The 18,966-nt window shown below is 45.5% G+C and overlaps 1 protein-coding gene across 1 annotated transcript in view; it reads right to left on the bottom strand.

Moving 5' to 3' along the window:
• Nucleotides 1–1,929: 1,929 nt before the first annotated feature.
• Rad54l2 (RAD54 like 2) overlaps nt 1,930–18,966 on the bottom strand; it is a 107,674-nt gene continuing 90,637 nt past the window's right edge. The window contains exons 16-22 of the mRNA XM_021171453.2: nt 18,075–18,280; nt 17,501–17,673; nt 16,701–16,897; nt 14,529–14,728; nt 12,125–12,214; nt 9,852–9,944; nt 1,930–7,741 (exon numbers count right to left, since the gene is read on the bottom strand). Of these exons, the coding sequence (XP_021027112.1) occupies nt 6,747–7,741; nt 9,852–9,944; nt 12,125–12,214; nt 14,529–14,728; nt 16,701–16,897; nt 17,501–17,673; nt 18,075–18,280 (1,954 nt within the window). The 3' untranslated portion in view covers nt 1,930–6,746. The remainder of the gene's footprint in view (nt 7,742–9,851; nt 9,945–12,124; nt 12,215–14,528; nt 14,729–16,700; nt 16,898–17,500; nt 17,674–18,074; nt 18,281–18,966) is intronic.

The raw sequence follows: 18,966 nt of genomic DNA on the forward strand, positions 1-18,966 counted from the left end.
AGGTATCCTGGCCGACAGGGAGGGAAGGGAAGGCGCAGGGGCGAAGCACCGGGAAAGTCAGCCTGTTTGCCTGCTCCAGAAGCCCAGGAAGTCAAAGCGGGACTGAATAGTGTTTGTGCATTTTAGAGAGGATCCGCACAGCAATGTCGGCGGCCTCTTACTAACTGAACCAGTCTTAAATCTCGCCACCTTCTCTCAGAACCTTCTCAAGTCTGGCCGGCCGCTTGCTCAGGTCTTAACAGCTGAGGAAGCTCTGGATAAACAGAAGAAGCTCTGAACAATCTCTGGAGAATGCAAATATAAGTGTCTCCACTCAGCCACCCATCAGGGATTCTCTGAGCATGGGGACGACCATCCCTCCATCCAACCTTTATTACTTCCTACTAAGACATTGCCAGGAGATGGAAACACTGAGTGAACCAAATGAAAGCCTTGGCCTCCCGAAGTTCACTCCAGGGAACACCTCTCTTCAAAGCTTCTACTCCACAGCCCTGGCTGTGGCTGCTGGGAGTTTCTACTTGTTTAATATAACTTAGGTAACTCCCAAGCCAAGGGTAAGCTCCTTCAATACAGGTTCAATCTTGAGCTAGGATCTGATGACCTATGTATGAATCTCAAGGCACTGTACTGAGGGCACCTCCTGAGACGCCCAGATCTATGGTGGAAGTGAGGAAGGCCACTATGCTTGCAGACCTGGCTGTTTATAAATCTTGATGCCAGGCAGGCTGGGCCAAGGACTATATTAGTGCTTCTGACAAGATTGCTTTATGGAAAGTTGGTCACCCAAAGAGCATATAAGATGACTTTGGAAAAAGCCAGCAGCCATGGGGTAACATGTGATCTCGAATGTCATCCACAAGACAAATGTCCCAATGCTCTAGACAGTCTGGTAAAAATAAGCAGCTAGCTACTCAAAAGTCTTCAAGGTAGAGAGGGCAGGAAAGTCATTATAGCTATTTTACTGTAAACATCAAACATGGTAATGATTGGCTGCTTCGGGCAGGTGGGCTGTACACTAGATAGGGTTCTTGAGACACACGAAGGGCACGTGGCCCAGGTTCAGAGCACATGCTAATTTTGTCTCTCTGAAACTCCTTAGCCTGTGTCAGGAAATGACTGTCAGGAGACACTCTTTCCTCATCCTGCTATCTTGGCTCACTTCCCTTAGCCTGGGTGGGAACTCTAGAACTCAGTATCAGAGTTGCAGGTATGCCTGAGGGATGTCAGCACCGTATTGTAGGAGAATCAGCCCACCAGACTTTGTCTCCCAGTGCTTCCAACGATGCCGGCTATCAAGTGACCACTAGGGGGCAGCAGACTCCTTTGCAAGGCCCTTTGTACACTCCTACCAGGTCTGAGACCGGCTCACCTTACATTCCCAGACCTCTCTCAAGAGCACAGGCCCACTTAGTGTAAGCCCAGACTTACCTTTCCTCTTTCCCAGTAATCACCAACTGAGGTGCTGTGTAGATTGCCCCCGCAGCGGCTCCTCTTAAACTTGCGGGGTTAGAGGGAACTGTCCATTTCCTCCCCTCCTTCCATTTCCAAACCCTGTTAGAGTCCCGCCCCCAACTCTGCCCGAGAATATCCACGCAGTGTAAAGTGCTCCCACCACTCCCATCCCCACTGTCTGTATGACTGAAACTGGTTTAATCCAGCCATCCAGCCTTGAATGGGCTGCCGCACAGCTGAGGACTTAACCTGCTTCAACAACTCAAAAGTCAGCTTCATTGTTCTACCAAGAGGACAAGGTACTCAACCCTCTTAGTGAGCAGAAACAGGAGAAGCCCAATGACTGACGCTGCCAACAGACCCTGCTCAAAGCCTGTCCCATCCCACCTCGTGCGCTGTCCAAGTGCCATTATTCTGTTAGGTTCCTTTTGTTAGTACCCAGCTAAGTCTGTCCAGAAAATTTCTTGACCAAACATCTTGAGTTTAAATTTTATTTTACAAAAAGAGAAATAAAGAAAACTGATAGGCAGTTATACTGACTTACAATTGTTCTGTTTGCTTTTTTTTTTAAAAAAGTGACATGAAACACAAGTAAAAATAAATACGTCATAGAAACAGCCAGTCGCCCAGTCCCTGGAGCAGACGTGTCTGCCCTGCTGAGAGAGGAGGGAAGCCCATGATCACACCAGCAGCTGGACCACCCAGCCACAGATGGTCCTCTAAGCCAGGCACAGGTCCTGGGCCTCAGGGGCGTCCTGAGGAAAGAAGACAGAAAACTAAAGCCAGGTACCAGAGCCTTGGGGCAACCTCATCTCCCTCCCCCTTCCCCCCAACTCCTCTGGCAGCAGTGTGGCCTTAGTGGTTATCTGTTGCAACCCCTTCAACCCACCTGGACCCTCTCTCTGATCCCTCTGAAGAGGGTACAAGGAAAAAAGCCTGTTTTGGGCAGGCCTGAAGGAGACTTCTGGTGAGTCCCCAGCCTGCCCTAAGTTACACAACCAGATAACAGTCATTTTACACCACAGTGCACATGAGCACACACATGCAAACACATACATACATTCACTCAAACACAGCTGGGCTGAGCTCTCTTCCAGGGAGGGTCCTGGGTTCAGGTCACAGTATGAGGTCCTCTCTTGTCTGAATATCATCCTAGTAGTGGTAGCAGAGAGTGCCCAAACCTCCCTCAGCCCTCTACATTGTAGATTACTATGCAGCCTGCCTGGCTCTCTCTCCCCAGCACACTAGATGACTATAGCAAACAGACTCATGGCAGGGGAAAGGCGCAGACTTGGGTCCCTGAAAAGCAAAGAGGGTGGACACTGCCTTCATATTAGTTCATTATCATAGGACTCACGTATTCATAAACTGCTTAAAGCCAAGCTAGTGGCACAGAACAGACGTTGAGGGATTACACCAATTTGGATACACAGGGGCAGAAGAGTCAGTGGAAAGGAAGGAGTCTGAAGGTGAGCAGTGGGCAGGTCAGCACTTGGCTGTTTAAGGTGCTGATTTCCTGGGAACTAGTCAGCAGAGGAGCCAGAAAGTCATCCTGGGGGAGGGGGACTTCTCCCAGCAGTAATACTGGGAAAGAGCAACCTAGCTGAGTGCACAGAAAACCATGGTTCAGACCTGGGCATGTGGAAAGCAAAGGGAAGCGGGAAACAAAAGGTCTGTGTAGGAACAAGGAATGTAACGCCCCAGAAAACCTTCCCCTGTAGACAAGGACTCAGTTCCAGAGCCATGGATGTCACACCTAAAGATACTGCCTGCCTGCGACTGGCAGTCCCACCTCTATCTTGTTTCAACTAATCAGCAAAACATACCCCAGCTCCTTGCTTCATGCTCCCAGACTAGGAAACTTCATTTTTAGTTGTAAGTCATAAATATATGATCCACACATTAATTCCTAGAAGAGTTCCAGACAAAATCTTTAAGCCAGGAATACAGATACTTAAGTAGCGTTACTCAAGGGGAAGGACTAAAGAGATAAGCCATTAGTGCCAGGACAGCCAGGGCTACACAGAGAAACCCTGTCTCGAAAAAAACCAAAAAAAAAAAAAAAAAGAAGGATCTGACCTAATGTGGTTCACTTACTTTCTTGAACAGCTACTTCATCCCTCCCAGAGGGGACACAGCAGACCTAAGGGGATCAAGTATCTTAAGTGTCATCCTGCATCATTTAGTAGTGTTACAGATAATAGGAATTTAGAATACACCAGAGTGACTGGACTTCTTGAGACCCTTAAAACATTCCATGAAAGACAAATAGAGAGAAAATATGCAGGGCCTGACCTTTGCCTTTCCCCATGGTCTCACTGTATACATAGCCCAAAATGGTCTTCCTGCTTCAGTTTCTTGAGGGCTAGGATTACAAGCATAGTTGGTATACCTACTACCACCTCGGGTTTCCAATCTAAGCACAATAGATTGTGAGGTTCCTGCTCCCCTCAGCACATGCTCATGCTTGGTGTGCATGCACACTTCCCCGTAAGTCCATTTGAAAAGCAGGATATTTAGGGTTGTTGGGGGAGGGGAGTTGCCAAAGCCCATGGAGCTAATAAGCAATTCAATCTCCCATGATCTCACCCCCACCCTTATACAACATAAGCTGCATATTATCACAGACAAACCTTTAGCCAGGAGGCCTGTCTAGAGTTATGGCTGTTGCAAAGATGAAGTACGCTCCAAGCCTGGGATGACTGCTGGAGTGTACAGCAGTCACGTGTTACTCTCAGAATTTCCTGGCTGCTTAAAAACCAGTTCCAGTTCCCTACTGAAATTGTTTCTACTAATTTACTATTTGTGAACACAGAAACAGCCCTCTTCCTGGCTAGCAGGGCATACACACAGACATACAACTCTGGGAGCTCAGTATTCCGAGGTCTGAGAGGAGTCCATGTAACAGAGACAACTCTGGGAGCTCAGTGTTCCGAGGTCTGAGAGGAGTCCATGTAACAGAGACAACTCTGGGAGCTCAGTGTTCCGAGGTCTGAGGGGCATCCATGTAACCCAAGCTCTGAATGTGTTCTACAAGTTATAGAGATCTGGACTCGCTCGCTCCCACTGTACCAGCCCCAACCTCAGAGCCCACGCCAATTAAATGCCTTGACTATCGATTCTTGGACTACATTTGACTGAGAAAGCACTGGTTGAAACTGCTATTTTTTAATTGTTACAAATAATTTGCATAGCTAAATTGTAGATCTAAGGCTTCTATGAGTAGAAGAGTTAAGTCTGACAGGGTGCACATGAAAACAGAGAGAAAGCACAAGTCCACTTTGGTGTTACTGGACAGTACAAACACCCCATCAACCATCTCTCTCCTTGTCTCTGGGACAATCCCAGTGTCTGCCTTTAAGCTCCCTCCTTTCCCCCAACAATGAGAATTCGCTAGTCAAGACTCACAGGCAGTGCTTAAGATACTTTTGGACTAGGAGGCAGATCTAGCCATTGCCCAACCAGGTTGGAGCCAAGGGAAGGAGGTGAAGCCAGACAGGAGTTATTAATCAAAGGTCTGCATGGAAAAGCTCGGGAGACAGAGGGCTATAGGACACAGGACACACCAGTAATAGAAAACAGCCAGTGTTTATGTTTAAGCACTAGACACCCCTGCCGTGGTATTTAGAACAAAGGAAGGGAGACCAGAATGACTCGTGTTCGTACTCTTTAAAAAAAAAAAAAAAGCCAGACATAAGACTCCTACAGAGGAAGGGCTTCCCTGTGATACTTAGAGAAGTGGAGGACCAGAAACCAGGCCCATACTGATCACCTGATATGCTAGGGAGGCCAAGACAAGTCCCAACTCAAAATCAATAGTCTATTACCTCAACCCAGGCTACCTACCCACAGCTTCACTTTTCAGCAGAGAACTGGCCTGTGAAATCATCAGAGGACAACAGTTCCAAATGTGGAGGTTACTTACTTCCCAGTAGCAAAGTCCATGATCCCAAGTTTCAGTTTCTATGGAATGAGTCTCACCACCCCCAACTAGCCAGTCTCAGGGCACCCTGATTTTCCTGAGAGGCCATCTCCCCACAACATAGCTGTTTAATTGAACTTTTGGTTAATTCTAATTCTCTTTCTATGGTCAATTAATTCACCATCTGCCTTGGGCCCTTTTCTCTCTTTCTGTTTTTGACCAGCAGCTGGGGGTCTGGAATATTTAAGAACTTCCTTTACTATCTGCTATCTTCTTTATAACCTCCACCCACCACCCTTGCCCCCAAATGAAAATAATAAATAATTGTCCATAAGAAATAAATTAACATGGAGCTTTCTAATGGGGAGGGAAAGAAGAGGAAAGGCTACCAAGACAGGCAGCTGGAGGGGCTCAGTCCTGTCCTGGTGAAGCACATCTTTTCCAGCCACAACACCACCTCACCCTCACACTGCAGTGCCCTTCGTGCCCATGTGGAAAGGACATCTGCTCAGAGATGGCCACTGTGGAGAGAATAAGAGATTGGAAACACTCACTTTCTCATGATTTTCCCCAAGTTAAAAAACCAATGTGGGACTCAAGTTAGCCCAGCCTTCTCTTCACCTAGCTAGAAGGGAACTGGCTTTCGTGGCTCTTCTCCTGGACTCACTGTGATGTTGAACTTAGTAGCCATAAACCACCACACTCTGATTCATACTTCAAAAAAGATCAATTCATTTCTTTTTAGTTTACCTCTTAGTTTTTCCCCTCCCTGCCCTCCCACTTTCACCCTTGTTCTGCTACATACATGTTCTCTTTCATGCATGAGTACACACTCACACTCACACTCACACTCACACACACACACACACACACACACACACACACACACACACACACGGCCTGGTTCACTTCCTTCCCACCTCCTAAAAGAGATCCCCCTCCCTGTGGAATCCTAGTCTGCTCCCCATGCCCACCCTCAGTCTTCTTCCACCCTCAGGCCAAACTAAGTAACTCAGGCAGATTTCTTGGGAGAGATGTTCCCAAAGGCAGAATGGGATATGCGCTTCTACACTCAAATGGGCATCTAAGCAGGCAGCAGAAGAAAGACGGGGAGGAAGGGCAGGCTGCCACACACCCCATCCCTGTTTTCGGTCCCTGATTTCCCACTATTACAGCTCTGTGGAGTTTCTGGTGTCTTGTCTTTCTTCTTCTAATGAACAGCAATAGAGCCTGCCGGTATGGCCGACCACTCTCCTTTGTCTTCTTTGCCCTCCTGCCAGGTACCCTATTTTCAGAAAGACCAGGTTCATTGCCTTCCAGTTTGGTGGGCAACCTCCTAGGGGCCCCAAGTGAGGTGGCAGGGGCTTCCTAGCTACTTCCCAGTGACCTCTATCACATCATCATCTTTATCCTCATCATCATTGGAGCTGAACCCCACCTCCGCAACCTCGTGTGAGTCAAATGGAGGCACCTGGGACCGGAGGAGGCCACCAGCTGGGTAGCCTGCATGTGGGGACATATAGCCTGGGTAGACAGACACGCCCCGCGAAAGGTTGCTGGGCAAGCCGGGGGAAGGGAAAGGCGCAAACATCCTGGGCTCGGACAGGAGTGGCTGTGAGAATGGGAGTGAATAGCTGGGTAGCATCCCTGGCACAGAGGGGTTGAGCATGAAGGAGGGGTTGCTGGCAGTGACTGAGGTAGCCGTGGAAGAGGAACTGACAGGGCCTGCTGGCACCAGAGGGTCAGTAGTCACTGGAAACACCAGGCGGGCATCTGCCAACAAATTGGACAGCTGGTAGTAGGAGGGATTACTGCCCATAAATAGGGAATTCTCCCCAGCCTGGGAGGTGAAGGGGGTGGTGAGGTTATGATTTAAGGAGACAGGCGGCATTGCAAACCCGCCAGAGACTGGATACCCATGTTCATAGGGCTGCACAGGGGCTGGCAGATGGCCCTTCCTAGACCGTCGACGGACTGATTCCTGGGTGAGAGACGGAGTAGCCAACTTTCGCTTATGGCCCCTTAAGTCCAGCACTGGGTGCCTGCCACCACTGGGCTGGCCAGTCACCAAGAGGGAACTATTGAGGCAATGACCCCCAAGGCATGGCTCAGTTCCAAGAGCTGTCCCAGGAATGGTGCTGTTGTCCATAAGTTGGCCCGGGGGGCCAGGCAGGGCAGCACTGATGCTTGGGGAGTTCTGCCGGGATTCCCGAGCAGCGGCCACATCTGCATACTGCTGGAGTTCACTGATGATTTCTGGGCTGTCAGGAGAGACCGGCCGGGCCAGCCCCTCGGGATCAGGGGCTTTGGGTGATGAGGCACTATGTCTGCCATTGCTTGTGGACGCAAGAGAAGGCCCCTGGGAACCTGCAGATAAAATACAGGTAACTGAAACCAGAAAGGAAGGGAAAGAAGCATCAAGTGATCAACAATGCTGCTGAGTGTAAATCTTGTATAGACTCGTGATCCTTAAATCCAGTCAGCTTCTCCTCTCTCAAAGACAGAAATGGCTGCGAGGGTTTATTCTGTCATCTTAACCAGGATCACCAATACCCTAGGGAATAATCTCTGGTCATGCCTGTGAGGGAGCTTGTCCAGGAAGTTAACTGAGGTAGAAGGACCCATCCTAAGCGTGGGCAGCATCCTCCCACGGGATAAGGTATGAGGCAGAATAAAAGGGGAAATGGAGCCGAGCAAGCACTCGCATTTGTTCCTGTTTGCTGACTGTGGACAGGAGGTGCCTAACTGCCTTAAACTGCTGCCATGACCCCCAGTGAGCTTAAACATCCCCTTAGACTGCCTGCTAAAATCAACCTTCCTCCCCTCAGGTATTTTGTCACAGCAACAATAAAACTGACACATAAGCCTACCCATGGAAGGACATGGGACAATTCTACAAGGTAAATCCTAGGAAATAATGGATATAAAACAATGGGAAATTCTTTTTTTTTGAGGCCAGGTCTCATTATTTATACTTGGCTGGACTAGAACAGAACTCACTATGCAGCCCAGGCTCGCTTCAAACTCACAGAAATCTTCCTGTTTGTGCATCTGCTTCCTGAACACTGGATTAAAAGTGTGCACCACTATGCCCAGATGGAAATTTTTTTTGTAAAGGTAAAGTCAGATTTTTATCAAGGGATAAAAATATACAAATGAAGTTAAAATTCAGCCTCTGCAAGTTAAGGAAAAAAACCAAAATCTAGCTACTATCGATAATTTGGAGAACTAGGAAATCTGGATAAAACTTGGCATTATGGGATTATGGATTACTGTTAAATTTTTCTTTTAGTATGACAATGAAGTTGTAGCTAATAGGTGAATGTCCTCACTCTCTTTTTGTTTGTTTGGTTTTGTTTTTGTTTTTCGAGACAGGGTTTCTCTACGTAGCCCTCACTGTCCTGGAACTCACTCTGTAGACCAGGCTGGCCTCGAACTCAGAGATCCACCTGCCTCTGCCTCCCGAGTGCTAGGGTTAAAGGCGTGCACCACCACGCCCGGCCAAACGTCCTCACTCTTAAGAGATAGATATTTAGGTATTTATGGATAAAAAAGCACAGTTTCTTCCGCTTGCAAGTGATTCACATAAAAGAAAAGCAGGAAAAGACAGAAGATTAATGGAAAATTAAGAATCCTTTGATCTAGACGCAGGAATACAGATATATATAGTTCTCTTCTTCCAACCCACAGGTGAAGGCTAGACATCACAACTAGGAACAGTCTAGCTCTCCTCTCCTATCTCAGTAGTGGGATAATACATAAAAACCACTTCTCTTGAGGAGAACTTGGCAGGAATCCTTAACATTCTTCATTTGCCATGAATACACCCTTGACCAAAAATCCTACTGATTTTTTTGTTTGTTTGCTTGTTTTTTTTGTTTTGTTTCTCAAGGCAGGGTTTCTTTGTATAGCCCGGGCTGGCCATGAACTCACAGTGGTCCACTTGCCTCTGCCTGACAAGTGCTGAGATTAAAAGCATGCACCACTACCACCCAGCTCAAAATTCCTACTTCTAGGAGAGTGTCCCCCCCACACCCACATGCCAATCCTAATAACCTAGATGTAAATCAATGGTAAACTTTCATTGAAGCCTATCTAGAACAAAGGATAAGAAATGAGCAATCACTGGGGAGTGAAAAAAAGGAATAAAGTATAGTATATTAGTGTTTATTTTTAAAATGCAAAGAAAAAAATACCTATACCTATTTAAAGTGCAGACAATCTTATTTGTATGTATACACATAACCCTGTAACCATGTATTTAGAATATCTTTACAACAACAAAAAAGAGGAAAACCTCCAGGGAGGACCAACAGCTGACAGGGAGAAGGACAGAAAACTTACTTTTCATCACCTTATCCTTTTTCATCTTTTAGATTATAAATCATATAGATGTTATTTATGCAAAAAGTACATTAATTATAAATAAGCCATACAAATGCTGTGTGGGTCAATAGAAAGTTATAGGCCACCATACCTGAGGCAGCCATCCGACCATCTTCAGGGGCCTTTGGTTTGCCGGTCGCCCGGACAGCAAAGATGCGTCCATCACTGGTGCGGATGTATGTCCCTAGGAGATAACGAGAGAGACCGTCAGGAGCCTGCATGGGATATATCTAACTCCTGAAAAACTCCAGGTACCATGGGCTGGTAAAACCTACAAAATCACCCCACTGCACAAAACTCCTACAATAAGGAGAGGATAACTGAAATCTGTATTCACAGTGACTCATTGATCCATAAACATCAATTGCTAATCTACCATATACCAGGCAGTTTTAATACTTGAGTACTTAAAACAGAAAAGGGCCTATCTTGTGGAGCTTAACTTCTAAAAAAGAATGCAGGTACTCCAGAAAGTACTCAAGCAATGAAGGAAATAAGGAGTACTTGGGAAGAACAAGCTCTGTGCTCTCAGGCACTCTGGGCCTGGATACTTTTCCTGGTCTGGAAAATGAACCCTGACTACTGTTTCAGCACCCTCTGTTGCTCAGTGGGGAGAATCCTGGAGCTGTACTCTGTCCACCAGTTCTCTTCTAGGAAGCCTGATGCCCTCTTCCAGCATCAGGCACATATGTCCAGACAAAATATCCACACATGTAAAATACATTAAAAAATATTTTAGAAATATTGTTATTCCATTTATTTATTGTATGTGTGAGAACAACTTGCAGAAGTCATTTAGCTGCTCCTGTCATGTGAGGCCCAGGAATGAGTATCGGGTGGGACATCTTACTGGCTCAGTCAGCCCACTGGACTCACCCACATTATCACTGCACTTCAAATAAAGACTTAAAAAAGAAAATGTGACACTTGGGAGGCAGAGGCAGGCGAATTTCTGAGTTCGAGGCCAGCCTGGTCTACAGAGTGAGTTCTAGGACAGCCAGGGCCACACAGAGATACCGTCTTAAGAGAGAAAAAGAAAGAGAGGGAGAGGGAGGAAGGAAGGAAGAGAGAGAGAGAGAGAGAGAGAGAGAGAGAGAGAGAGAGAGAGAGAGAGAGAGAGAATGTGAATTTCATATAATTTCCATGTCACAAAATATTATTCTGGAATTTCCCCTTGATTTTCTTCTCTTTTACCCACTAATTAAAACCATAAACTACATCCTAGCTTTCAGGTATAGCACTAAGAGCAGGTTAGACGGGACACATTTGTCACAGTTAAAGGCTGGGCACCACACTAAGGAGAATCAAGTAAGGCTGGGTCGAGTCATCTGTGGCTCCGAGTGCTCAATGCTGCTTTTCCTCTAAGCCGACAGGTACCTGATCCAATGCAGGCTAGGGCAAAAAGCCTTAAGCAGCCTCATTCAGAAATAGAACTTAGTTACAGGCTACTATGAGGTTGGGTGCAGTGATGCAAAAACAAAAACAAAACAAACAAACAAGCCAGGCGTGGTGGCACAGGCCTTTAATCCCAGCACTCGGGAGGCAGAGGCAGGTGGATTTCTGAGTTCCAGGCCAGCCTGGTCTACAAAGTGAGTTCCAGGACAGCCAGGGCCACACAGAGAAACCCTGTCTCGAAAAACCAAAACCAACCAACCAAACAAACAAACAAAAACAAGCCCCCAACCCCAAAAACCTACTATGGGAACAAGCTCAGCTGCTTGCATGCTGACACTACTTAACCCATGGCTTCTTATCTCAATGATCTCATATTCCTCTGTAAGAATACCAGAAAGATACTGAGGCTATTTATTTACTGGGTTTCTGTTTTGTTTTGAGTCGGGGTCTCACTATGTAGCTCTGGCTGTCCGGGAACTCAGTGCATACATAGATCAGGCTGGCCTCGAACTCACAGAGATCCACCTGCCTCTGCCAGCCAAGTGCTGGGACTATAGGCATTACACCTGGTATCATATTGGGCTTTTAAAAATTATCACACTAAAAATTCTGTTGTGAAAGCCATCTGTACATTAATTCATGTGTGGCATACACTTCCTAGCTGGGGACCACCACCCTGACTCAAGGAAATTGTGTGTAAATGACACAATGGCTTACAACCCACTCCACAACTCTTCTCAGTTTTGGTCTCTTTACGCATAGTAATCCCAAGGTTTCCAATAAAAGCAAAACATACAGAAACATGAGACCTCCAATTTCCTCTAAGTTCAATGTCATCTCAGAAATGCCACGTCCTCTTGTCTCTCCCAACTGCAAAGCTCTTACGGCTAGTTCCTATCTCTACCTGAAACCCTAAGATCTACTGATGCTTAGCTTAGCACTTTAACACGCCCTTCGCTGGGTCCTCACCTTTCGTCCCTCGGATGATGTGGATGCTCTCACCAGCATTGATTCTTGCCTGAACATCTGTGGAGCTGTTGAGTCCAGGGATAACAATATCTAGTGAAAAACAGACCGTGCATTTAGATGACACAGAGCTTGACTGAAGAAAAGAAGGAAAATTAAAGTCTCACACCCACCCCAGGTACTGCCTTTGCCATAGCCTTTCTTCAGAGATAGTGAAACAAACAAGCAGAGACTGTCTCAGCAAAAGAACACCGCAACCACCAAAGCTGCTTAAAAGTCGGGCCATCTTCCTCATCACGGTCCTTTGATTTTTTTTTGGGGTTTTTTTTGTTGTTCTTTTTTCGAGACAGGGCTTCTCTGTCTAGCCCTGGCTGTCCTGGAACTCACTCTGTCGACCAGGCTGGCCTCGAACTCAGAAATCCACCTGTCTCTGCCTCCCAAGTGCTGGGATTAAAGGCGTGCACCACCACTGCCCGGCAAGTTCATTTTAATTTAAAAATTAGAAATTCATAAGGTTTTTAGTTAAAAAATAAATTCAGTCCCAAAGGTTATTTCTATTTTTTTCCACTCTGAACTATTTGCATAAATTTGTTCCACATCATTTTAGGCAACAAAAGTGGTATGATTTTCATTGCTGGCACTGCCCCACAACTCCTAAAAGTGCAGAAGGACTTTTAAGATTCAATTGAGATTTAATCCCAGCACTCAGAAGGTAGAGGCGGGCGGGCGGATTTCTGAGTTCAAGACTGGTCTATAAAGTGAGTTCCAGGACATTTCTGAGTTCAAGACTGGTCTATAAAGTGAGTTCCAGGACAGCCAGAGCTACACAGAGAAACCCTCTTCTCGAAAAAAAAAAAAGAAAGAAAGAAAGAAAGAAAGAAAGAAAGAAAGAAAGAAAGAAAGAAAGAAAGAAAGGATTCAGTTGAAAAATAAAATTATCAGGAGTTTTGTTTAGTTTATTTCCAAAAAATCAATTAAGATGTTTTCATCAAAACGTATATAGCACAGATACTTCTAAACAAGAAAATGAAAGTTAAATTCTGAAATGTTTTCCTCCCCAGTCACTCTGAGACTCAGAACTAACTTCAGGCAGGGCTTGGCTGAAATGCCCAATTCCCTCATCGCCCTCTGGCCTACCATGCTCAATCTATAATAACTGGCACACAAAAAAAGCAAGGGACAGCTCAGGCTTCCTAACTCTGTGGGTTAGTCCTCTTATGCCCAGCTGACATTTTATATCCTGCAAATATTTAGGCAGAGCTCAGCACATTCACCTCTCTGAAAACCTTCCAAGTCCAAACCCATATTCCAGTAACATTTCCAGAATCCCTGTGGTATTCATAGAATTCCACTCACAACCATTCTAAAACAAAACAAAACAAAACAAAAACCCAGGACATTAAGATACTAAGATATGTCACCAGGCAGTGGTGGCTCTAATCATAGCACTTAGGAGGCAGGCAGATCTCTGAGTTCAAGGTTAGTCTGGACTATAGAGCAAGTTCCAGGACAGTAAGGACTATATACATAGAAACCCTGTCCCCCCTGAGACAGAGAGAGAGGGGGAAGGGGAGGGGAGGGGGAGGGGAAGGGAAGGGAAGAGGGAGAGAGGAGGAGAGGGAGAGAGGGAGAGAGGAGGAGAGGGAGAGAGGGAGAGGGAGAGGGAGGGAGGGAGATTGAGATTTCAACAGAATGTAAATTCTTCAAGATCAGGGAATCTTCATTTTTATTGATAGTGCCAATATAGAAAGGTGTCCACAAAAGGTGTTTAATGAACACTTATTGAATGAACAAAATACAAAAGACAACACCGGGCCAATGAAGTGTCTTAGTGAATAAAGGTGCTTTATTGTCAAACCTGACAACCTGAGTTTGATCCCTAGGGACCAAATGAACACTGGTACACACGTGAGTATTAAATAAATAAATAAAGAGCACCTGCTGTTATTGCAGAAGACCCAGATTTGGTTCCGACGCCCACACGGCAGCTCAAAACCATTTGTAACCTCAGTTCCAGAGGATCCAACATATATTCTTCTAAGGCACCAGGTACACATGTGGTGCACTTACATGCATGCAAGAACATCCATACACATAAATAAATCTTTAAAAAAAGAAAAAGAGGGGGGTGTGGAGCTGGAGGGATGGCTCAGCAGATAAGAGCACTGACTGCTCTTGCAGAGGTCCTGAGTTCAAATCCCAGCAACCACATGGTGGCTCACAACCATCTGTAATGAGATCCAATGCCCTCTTCTGGTGTGTCTCAAAACAGCTACAGTGTACTAATATATACAAAATAAATAAATCCTTGAGAGAGAGAGAGAGAGAGAGAGAGAGAGAGAGAAGATAGGTAGGTAGGTAGGTAGGTTGAGACATCATCCCCAGAAGAGAAAGCAGAACTCCAAACCTGTCGTGGTAACCACTTTCTGCACAAGGACTCCTGCCCGCTGCAAGTAGTTGATAGGGAAGTTCATGGATGTATTTGTGCTGGAGGCAGAGCTTACACCACCACTGAGTGGGACATGCCGGGGCATCATGGGAATGGGGGTGGACTGTACAGGACGAACGCTGGCCACAGGCTTTTCATCACCCTTCAGTGTTGGCTGCCTGCAAGAAAAAGTCAGGCACATCTACAGATGAGCAGAACAGCCACTGACCTACTAGGGATTGTCATGCCCTGTCACCATAGCTATCATCGAGAGAAGCATTGGAAGACATGAAGAGGATAGTCAAGTCTAAAGGCGACTAAACAGCAGAGAGCAGTCCCTGTCAGTGGAGCAATGCCTTTCAGAGATGGAAGATACCATCTGCTTCTCTGGAACCTGGACCATCTACATCAGGAACTAGATTAAAATTTTGGAAGATAGCCAGGCATGGTGGCACACACCTTTAATCCCAGCACTCGGGAGGCAGAGGCAGGTGGATTTCTAAGTTGGAGGCCAGCCTGGTCTACAAAGTGAGCTCCAGGACAGCCAGGGTTATACAGAGAAACCCTGTCTCGAAAAACAAAAAAACAAAAAAAAAAAAAAAAAAAACCAAAAAAACAAAAACAAAACAAAACAAAAAAAACCAAACACCAAAAATTTTTGGAAGATTATAAAATGATACAAAAATGTAAAAAATGTCAATATCTTGACAACATTTAAGTTTTAATCTGAAGGGGAAAATTTACCCTGACTCACCTGTGTGATGTCACATGTGCAAGTGACCTCTGGGGACATCTAGCCCAATTACTCATTCTCGGATTCTCTCACACACATTCCTGAAACCTGAGTAAGTTATACATCTGCCCTTCTCTTTTCCAAATCACTGTTCATGATGTTCCTTCTGGCTCCTGTTTGAGTCGGTTTCTATACTTTCCCTCTAGTTATGACCACCATACAAAAGCAGCAACAGCAAAAGCCTTTGCACAAAGCCAGACTTCTCGATGACACAGTACAGAGAACTGGCTGTGTATTTCTTACTAACAAAATGTCATCCAGGGTCAATGGTGCACTCTTCCTGGTTCACCTTCTTTTAACTAGATGATGGTCTGTGATAAAGTTCTTCCCAATTCAAGACCAAATTATTGCCACCTATCTACCCACCCATCCATCCACCCATCCATCCACCAACCCACCCATCCATCCACCACATTAACTTTCTCTTCCCTCCACCTGCATATCTATATGTCTGTCTTTCCTCCCAACCCTGTTTGTGTGTGTGTGTATCTGTCTGTCTCCCCTCATTACTACTTACATATTACTGGCTGGCCTCAAGCTCACCAAGGATAACCTTGAATTCTCCTCCTGCCTCCACATGCTTCCATTATAGGTGTGTGCTACACATTTGCTCTTCTGATTGCAGATTTCTGAAGAAACTTCCTTTTCCTGAGCTTTTAAAATTATATTATATTTGGTGGTACTTCCTACCACAAGACATTTTGGCCATCTGGTACCCTTTCTCAGGAGTGTTTTTACACTTTGATTTGGAATGACTTCATTGATTCTTTGTATTTAAATGCAATCTGCCAGGTTATGGATGAATACTTTATATATAGTAAATGTTTAATAATAATGAACAAAAAATGATTATTATTGTGCATGTGTGTACCTGATGTGTTTATGTGGGTACATACTTGCCAAGGCATGTGTGTGGGAGTTAGAGGACAGCTTTATGTAAACTTAGTTTTCTCCTCCTGCTTACATGTTAAGTTCCAGGAATTGAACTCAAGTCCTCAGGCTTGCAGACAGAGTACTCTATCTGCTAACCATCTCACCAACCCTACCTGTCAGTAAGCTTTCTGAGGAAGATACCCTCTTTGTATGTACACATTCCCATGTGACTCAAAGTTGGCCCATAAGAAAGCCATCTTATACTGTTCTCCCAGAAAGCTCTTCTAAGAGGCAAAATCAGCAGCTCATTTCTTCAGCCAAGGATGTCAAACCAGAGCAGTTCAGAGCACTGGGGCAGCTGACCCTAGAGCAGGACCTTCTTTCTATAGCAGCCAAGGAACAGCCTGTAGATTCTCCCTGTGAAATAGGAACGGAATGATAGGGGTCTGGTGCAGAGCAGCCAGACTCTTCCTCTAGCAACTTACCAGTTCCTCTGACTGAAGGCAGGGATGCTGGTCAGGCTCTGGTCGCTGGCAGGGTAATACTGCGCATATGATGGACGGGTATAGGGTACTGATGTGCGTTTGTCCTCCTCATAGCTTTTCTTTGCTGCTTTCTTCTCAGCTTTGGTCAGCTTGTGATCTTTTCGGTTGAGGAGCAATGACTCGTGCTCAAAAGGCTCCTGGGGATGCAGAGGACTTGAGTTTAATTACTAGTCTTTGTGCAAATACAACTGATGTACAGTAAACCTTATTTTGAAACCAAGAGAAGGTTGGTTGTCTCCAACACTGGCAAAAAGCCTGCTTATAGGCAAACAAGCATGTTCTATCAATAGTGCAGTTCATGGGCTGGTGAGAGAAATCCTGGTGACCTGAATTCAATTCCCAGAATGCACATACAGGAAGAGAATCAACTTTATAAAGCTGTTCTCTGACTTCCACATCCGTGTCATGGTGGATGCATGAATTCACACATATGTAAACACACACACACACACACACACACACACACACGCATGCATGCAAACTCATGTTCTCTCTCCCACCCCCCTTCCCCTCAGAACACTGCCCCTCCTTCTGTTAGAAGATTCACAGTGGTCAGATTATTGTGCATGGCTGACTCTAAACTCAATACTCCAATGCCTGGAGATGCTGGGATCAGCAGAAGAACACTTCTGTTCCAGTTGTGTGTATTAAATAGCACTTTAGAAGGTAGCAGGTTTACCAAACAAGCCATCACTGGCTGAGCTGTCATACCATGGACTCCACATACATGAGACACTTACCTTGGTGATGAGGTGAGGGTACTTCAGGCAGGCAAGTTGCAAGACTGACTCCTTGATCCCCTTTATATCCAAAGATGTTTGGGGAGCTGGCTCCTTCTCAACAAAGTGCAGCAGGTTTTCCACTTCCTTCCGGGTGAAGTTCAGCATTGGATTTAGATCATCTACTACCCGATCTAGAAGGCAAGAAATAAGAACAAAGTCAGCACTCATCAAAAAGCCTGAAAATACAACTACGAAGGTCAGCAGAGAAAGTGGCTTAACTGACAATAAGGAAGTCTTCCACATACAAAGGTCAAAGGACAGACAGAAGGTCCTGGAAAACGGAAACGTCATAGAAAACTACTAGCTCCTATTAAGCCTACATTCCACAATTTGAGGTCCATCACCTTAACGGACCATCAAGTGATGAAGTCCATCACTTGAATTAGAATAATATGGGAGGAACTTCTGGCATTCTGCCACTCAAAGCCTATCTGTGTTCCCATGCCCTTGCTCCTCCCCTCATACCCTTCATCCCTTATAGGAAAGAGGCTGGTACAGACGTATATCTGGACTAACGTTGAAAATGGCCCACCTGACATGCCCTGCTTGGAAATCTGCCGGTCATAGATCTTCTTTTCAAGAGTATAATCAGCCACAAGTCGATAGATGTGACAGGGCTTTTTCTGGCCATAACGGTATACCCGACATACTGCCTGGGCATCATGGCAAGGGTTCCAGGAAGCATCGAATACCACCACTCGATTGGCACCAATCAGATTCACACCCAAGCATCCGGCCCTTGAAAACATAAGCCAACAGCCATGCATCCCTTAGTCCTGAGGATGGTTTGTTTCTTCAGAAGCTTTGTTCTCTGTGACTCCTTCCCCAGTACCACTCCTTGTCTTAAGCACAATACAATCAAGAACTTTGATGTCATGATAAATACCGTTTGCTCCCAAGCATTGAGAAGTGTGTACCCTGATGTCCAATTCAACAGTATCTATAATTCTTCATCCCTGTAAAGGGTAAGGCCCTACAAAAGGTAAAGAAGTTCCAGAGTGCTGTGCCTTAATGAGTAGAAATGTCTGTAATACTGGGCTGGAGAGATGGCTCAGCAGTTAAGAGCACTGGCTGTTCTTCCAGAGGTCCTGAGTTCAATTCCCAGCAACCACATGGTGGCTCACAACCACCCGTAATGAGATCTGATGCCCTCTTCTGGTGTGTCTGAGGACAGCTACAGTGTACTTACATATAATAAATAAATAAATAAATAAATAAATAAATAAATCTTTTTAAAAAAAAAAAGAAAAGAAAAGAAAAGAAAAGAAAAGAAAAGAAAAGAAAAGAAAAGAAAAGAAGGGCTGGTGAGATGGCTCAGTGGGTAAGAGCACCCGACCGCTCTTCCGAAGGTCCAGAGTTCAAATCCCAGCAACCACATGGTGGCTCACAACCATCCGTAACGAGATCTGGCGCCCTATTCTGGA

Source organism: Mus caroli, chromosome 9 (genome assembly GCF_900094665.2).
Source record: "Mus caroli chromosome 9, CAROLI_EIJ_v1.1, whole genome shotgun sequence".
Taxonomy (NCBI): domain Eukaryota; kingdom Metazoa; phylum Chordata; class Mammalia; order Rodentia; family Muridae; genus Mus; species Mus caroli.